Source organism: Silene latifolia, chromosome Y (assembly GCF_048544455.1).
Source record: "Silene latifolia isolate original U9 population chromosome Y, ASM4854445v1, whole genome shotgun sequence".
Taxonomy (NCBI): Eukaryota; Viridiplantae; Streptophyta; class Magnoliopsida; order Caryophyllales; family Caryophyllaceae; genus Silene; species Silene latifolia.
Window position 1 is genome coordinate 281,079,100 of NC_133538.1, and position 6,705 is coordinate 281,085,804.

A 6,705-nucleotide genomic window follows, 5' to 3' on the forward strand; every position below is an offset into this window, starting at 1 on the left:
CTAAATTTCTATTCCACACAGTATAGGTCGTTTTAATTGTTATTTTATTACTGTTATGTGTGCATGCAAAAGTAGTGTAGATTATATTATGTTTATTTGTTAATGATTGAAGGACAATCCTTTTAATTATTGTTTTATTACTGTTATGTGTGCATGCAAAAGTAGTGTAGATTATATTATGTTTATTTGTTAATGATTGAAAGACAGTGTAAAGGTTTACATGTTGGTTATTGTGGTCTTTACAAGTGAAGTTAATTACTGGTTATTAAGTGTTTTTGCAAAAGTGTTGTCTATTTACATACAATTAACTTTAATTCATAGTGATTAGATTACCCTTTTTTTTATGATAATGCATATTGACGAAATTAGAAATACCATAATCCTTAATGTTTTTTTATTTTGGTGTTTTAAAGTGGAGGTAGTTGTTGCTTGTTAGACGACGATGTAAAAGTAGTAAATTCTATATACTATTTACTTTAGTCGATAGTGCTTAGATCACCACTTCTTTTCTAACGTATAAAGTTACTTTGTCAGTAAAATGTAAGCATGTAGATAGATATATGTAGTAGTTGGAAATTCTAAAATACTTAGCAATTTTTTCATGCAGTTGATGCTACGCGGTTGCACAACTGCACATATTAAGAGGGGTATGGAAATGTCTGGATCAGATCAGGCTACACAAATAGTGATCCCTTTCCAACCTTTGCTATTGCAGATTACTCAATACCTTCACTTTCCTGCCCCGAAATATGAGTTCTTAGATATCCAAAAAAACAATGCAGCTGTGTTAGTTTTCCCTGATAGTGGGCCAGGAGTGTACACTTTTGTAGGTGGCCCATCTTCAAGCTTAGAAAAATCTTGTGAAAAAGCTGCACAATTTGCTGTTAAAGATTTAATGGATAGGTTTAATGTGTGGGTTGAAGATATATCTGTTTTGAAAAGGCGCGAATATGAGCGGTGTGCTGGTCTGTACAAGTTAAAACGTCAAGAAATACGTCATCTTAGTAAGGGATTTGTAGGTGTTCCCTTAATTGAGAAGCTAGGTAGGGGTGCACCTATTGGTAGTGAACCGGTGATTATAGATTACACAGCTATATTCAGGTTGATTGTAAGCAAATGTGGCATTGAAAGTTCTGAATTAGAAATAGTTTCGCATGGTCGCTCTAAATATACTGCTTGGGTCATGATCACTTATGCAAAAGACGGCTACAACAGTAAAACATTTTACAGTATTTGCTGTGATCATATTGAGGATGCAAAGAATAGCTTGGCCAAACAAGTAATTGAGTTTCTCATACCTTTGTACAACCTGGAAATTATCGATGCAAATTATAATCTAAGACTCACAGCATATGCGGCTATCTTATGTGCTCTAGAAATGGAAAGTTACATAGCTGCAAAAGAGCGCTTTTTAGGACTGGAACTTGCAACTGCAACTTCAAGATTGCTACCTGTGCATAAATGTTCCAAATCAAAAGAGCAAGAGCTTAAGATTCCTACTATGATTTCAGTTCCAGTTCCACCTAAAAAAAGGACCTTGAATTGATCGTCAATGCTGCTGTCTATTAGGAACAAAATGGAAAATGGACAGAGACAAAATTTCAAGGTTCCTTAAGCGCTGTCTCCAGTTTTCAAAAGGGCAAAATATAACTACACTACTTAGGCACTTTCCCAGGAATTTGCTACGTTAGAATAGTGTTCAACTATAAAACCTAGGTACTGGTTGTTATCCTAGAATAATGTATTTAGGCCTTTTTGTTTTTGCTTAAGCATAAGTAAACTGCTTATGCATTTAGCAATGTCTTAGCTACCCTAGAATGTTGTTAAGCTATATAACCTAGGTATTGGGTGTTCTTATAGCATAATGTAATTATGCCATTTTGTTTTTACTTAGGCATCTTTGATGTAAGATCTTGTGTTCATGTACACTACTCTTATGAACATTTCAGAAACAGGAATTATTTTGCTGTTTTTGAAAAGTTCTGAATGTAATTTTCTTATGTAATATTAAATGAAAATTTGCTTGTACATGTGTATGGATATTTGTAAATTATGCTATCCCTTCTAGAATATGATTTATGCTAAATGCTTCTGTTTCCATGATATTAATGGTTTACATAAGTTTCTTTAATAAACAAAATTTCATTTAAATTTTGGATTAGCTGCCTGTTATCCTTCACAGCATCATATTATTTGATCGAAAATTCAGAAAAATACAAGCCTCAAGTGCTGGTAAAAGTTACTTTGATGGGTAAGATTACACATTTAAGAGCCAAAAAAATTACAATAGACTATATTATTAATGTTTTATCATTATCTATCTAAGAAGAGAATAGAAATAGCATTCACAACTTTGAGATTTTTGACAACATTTATATTGCAAAATGTAGATACTTTTCCTTATTATACAGAGACAGTGGCGATGGGTAGGCCTAAACGTTTGCGCCAAGCTTCCTTACAGTCACAAGTACCGACATCTGTGTAAGTTCCATTTTTCTAATGGGTAATGGTTGTTTTACTAATCAGTTTTAACGTTTTGTTTCTTTTGTTCTTGTAAAGCGGAATGGGTGGCGTTGTTGCTAGACAACCTAAAAAACCTCGGACAAGGCATCCTATAACTCAGATTAATAGTAAGTTGTAGTCCTTTTCATGGTTGATTTGCAGTGTCTCTTTTATACTTATTTCTTAATCTGGTTTTTATTATTTATTCCTCGACATGTTATTTATTTTTGCCAATGTAATTTATTTTGGCTTTCCATTAGGAATACCTATTACAACCATAGGCCAGCCTTTGCCTCGGGCACCTTTGCGATTGCCATCTCTTCAGCAATGCCAGAAATGCTTGGCATATAAAATTGGATTTGAGACCAAAAACTTTTGTTGTGGAGATGGTACTATACAAATTCCTCAACATGAATATCCTTCTGAATTGGCAAGATTATATACTGCCAATACGGAGGATGCAATACATTTTCACAAGTATGATAGGGTGTACAATAATTTATTTGCTTTTAGCTCTATTGGTGGAGACTTTGACGCCCAAACCGAAAAAGGCATTTATTTTTTCAAACTCCAAGGATAAATGTATTATCATGTACCTAATTTATTACCTACCGATGGTAAACCAAGGTATCTGCAACTTTATTTTTATGATGGCCAACACGAGGCTGAAAACCGTGCTAATTGTTTGTCTAAATTAAGGCAAGATGTTATAGATATCCTTATGCGTGTGACACAGACAAATCCATATGCACGGTTCTTTCGGTCACTGAAAGATATAAGTGTAGATGAGACCACATAAATTTTGATAAACAAAAATCCTCGTGCAGACCAAAATGTCTATAACGCACCTTCTTCTGATGAAGTTGCTGTGATTTGGTCTGATAGCTCTTTATCAAGTCTATCTGAAGGACCCCACATTTCATTCTCTGGAAAGGAAAATGACAGTCACAGGATCATGCATTATTACGGTTGCTATGATCCATTGCTATACCCACTTTTGTTTCCCTCTGGTGAATCCGGATGGACACAAGGGTTAAAAAAAAAAAAACCGCAAATTCAACCTGTTAACACTCAACCAACACCACTTTCAGCTTCTGTTGAAAGTGTTGAGGCCCTTTTAGAAGCCGAAGAAACACGTGAGCATATTGACTTTTCCTTGTCATTTATTTATGAAACTATATTCATTAAATATGTACACTTTTATATTATAATTATAATTAAATATTCCTCTGTTGATAGGTACGACAACAACACATGATGAAGATGAAAAGCAGATTTCTTGCCGGGAATATTATTGTTACAAGTTGCAAAATAGACCTGGGAATATGCTATTAAGGGCGGGTCGATGTCTCCAGCAATATGTTGTTGATATGTATGTGAAAGTTAAAAATACAAGACTGGATTTCTTGAGAAATAATCAGGAAACCATTCGGGCTGAATTGTATCAAGGTATATTAGATACTGTGGATGCTGGAGAGTGTTGTGCTGCTAATGTTGGACGCAAGGTTATTTTGCCGCCAACCTATATAGGTGGACCACGTGACATTAAAAAAAGATATCTCAATGCTATGTCACTTGTTCATGATTATGGAAAACCTGATCTGTTTCTAACAATGACATGTAATGCAAGCTGGCCAGAAATTAAAGAGCAACTTGGACCTGGAGAAGAAGCTAAAAATCGGCCTGATATTGTAGTAAGGGTTTTTCATGCTAAGTTAATAGCTCTAAAGAAACAGATAATGGAGAAACATATATTTGGAGAAGTTGCAGCTTTCATTTATGTGGTTGAATTCCAGAAGAGGGGGCTCCCACACGCGCACATGTTGCTCATCCTAAAGCCAGCCTACAAGCTTAACTCACCTGATACTTTCGATAAATTTGTATCAACTGAAATACCTAATTCAGGAAATCCAACCTTACGTGCATTAGTGTTGAAACATATGATGCATGGGCCTTGTGGTAAATTCAATCCTGAATACCAATGCATGAAGAAAAAACCAGTATGGGTCGGTGTAAATACAACTACCCAAAGAGCTTCACAAATGAGATGACGACCAATTCAGATGGCTATCCAGAATATAGAAGACGAAATGATGGACAAACTGCAGTTGTTCGTAAGGAAAAATTGGACAACAGGTGGGTTATACCATATAACACATATTTATTATCAATGTTCGATTATCATTTGAATGTGGAAGTATGCTCAACAATTGAAGCTGTTAAATATTTATACAAATATGTATACAAAGGGCATGATAAAATCTCTTTCAATGTTGTGCGAAGCAGCGACCCCAAACCTGTTGATGAAATTGAGCAATATCAATCTGGTAGATGGGTTTCACCATGCGAAGCAATGTGGCGTATTTATGGATTCGATTTGTTTGAAGCACAACCACCTGTTTTTGTGTTGCCTGTGCATTTGCAAAATATGCAGTCATTGCGCTTGAACATGGAGGAAAATTTAGAAACAGTTATTGCCAATGAGAAACGTGCTCGAACTCTTCTTATAGAGTTTTTTGCATAAAATTCAAAGGAAGGTGCTGAACAATTGACATATGGTAACTTTACAAAGAAATTTAGGTGGGATAAGGGACAGAAAAGGTGGTTCAAGAGGAGAACAAAACTTGTGGTCATTGGCAGGATTGTTTTTGTTTCACCTTCCGAAGGGGAACGTTACTTTCTCAGAATACTACTTCTTCAGGTACGCGGACCTAAGTCTTTTGAAGATTTGCGCACTGTTAATGGACATACATACACAACATTTCAAGAGGCTGGGTTGCAACGTCACTTAATTGAAGAAGACAACACAGTTGATATGTGTTTAACCGAAGCATGGACTGTTCAGATGCCTTGTGCCTTGAGACATCTTTTTGCAGTGTTGCTCATTTTTTGCCAACCAAAAGATCCAGCTGACCTGTGGACAAAATACTACCCACATTTGTCTCAGAATTTCCAACATAAATTTCCAAATGAACCCAATAAAGTAAGTCATCTCACGGCTTCTTCCGTTGAAAACTCTCTGGAAGCAATGGGTAAATATTTAAAGAGTTTCAACTTAGAGAACTTAGTAGCATTTGAAGATGATGAAATCCGAAGAACAAAGGACATTATCGACGCACTTGATAGTCCTATTCCCCAGGAGTGTATTGATTGTTGCTATATGTTAAATGCTAAGAAAAAGGAAGCATTTGACAGTATAGTGACTCATGTAAAAGAAGGAAAGCCTGGAGCATTTTTTATTGATGGCCCGGGGGGTACGGGTAAAACTTTCCTCTATATTGCATTATATGCATTATATGCAGAAGTACTTCTGGCATAGCTGCTGCTTATATACATTCGGGAAGAACAACACACTCTCGATTTAAACTTCGTCTTGACACTGATGGATCGCTGACATGCGATGTACCAAAGCAAAGCAGCCTTGCTGCATTAATAAGAGAAACCAGTCTAATTATATGGGATGAAGCTTCAATGGCGAAAAAAGCTAACGTTGAAGCTCTTGATCTATTGCTTCGAGATTTGTGCCATCCTGAACTTGTGTTTGGAGGTAAAATCATTGTTTTTGGTGGAGATTTCCGATAAGTACTGCCAGTAATTCCTCATAAAACCCAACGAGAAGCAGTAGAAGCTAGCTTAGTTAACTCCATATTCTGGTCAGGGTTTATCAAATTCCGATTAACTGAAAATATGCGAGCATGGGAAGATCCTGACTACTCTAGATTCTAATTGGCTCTAGGAAATGGAGAATTGCAAACAAAAGAAAATGAATTTGTACAACTCCCAAGTGAGATTGTTCGGCGTTCTTCAGAAGGTGGGCCAGATCCTATAAATGAAATAACAAGTGTTGCATTTCCAGAGCTTAATGTCACTGAATTTAATTCAGACATTTTTACGACTCGCGCAATCCTAACACCAATCAATGACGATGTCGATTGATGCGTGTCATTTATATGATGTTTTTCACCCCCTTTACACGCATTTCAGAGCTCATTTATGTAGTTTATGCTACTATTTGCCCCATTTTGTCTACTTTCGTATTTTTATGTAATATTGCAGATTTATGCGGAAATAAGTAGAAATCAAGCTAAATTCGTCCCCAAGTACTTGGCATTTTATTTGACATGAAGTAGTGACTTGAGAAATGAACTTGGTGCGCGTTTTAAGGCCTGAAAGACAACTTTATGAAGAATTTAGAAACGACTA

The 6,705-nt window shown here is 35.9% G+C and overlaps 1 protein-coding gene across 1 annotated transcript; it reads left to right on the forward strand.

The window, feature by feature from the left end:
- The first annotated feature begins 4,549 nt into the window (after positions 1-4,549).
- On the forward strand, positions 4,550-6,438 carry LOC141630791 (uncharacterized). The gene is made up of 4 exons (XM_074443545.1): positions 4,550-5,013; positions 5,083-5,806; positions 5,914-6,049; positions 6,239-6,438. The coding sequence occupies exons 1-4, from the start codon at positions 4,550-4,552 to the stop codon at positions 6,436-6,438; spliced, it is 1,524 nt and encodes a 507-aa protein (XP_074299646.1).
- The last annotated feature ends 267 nt before the right edge of the window (positions 6,439-6,705 follow it).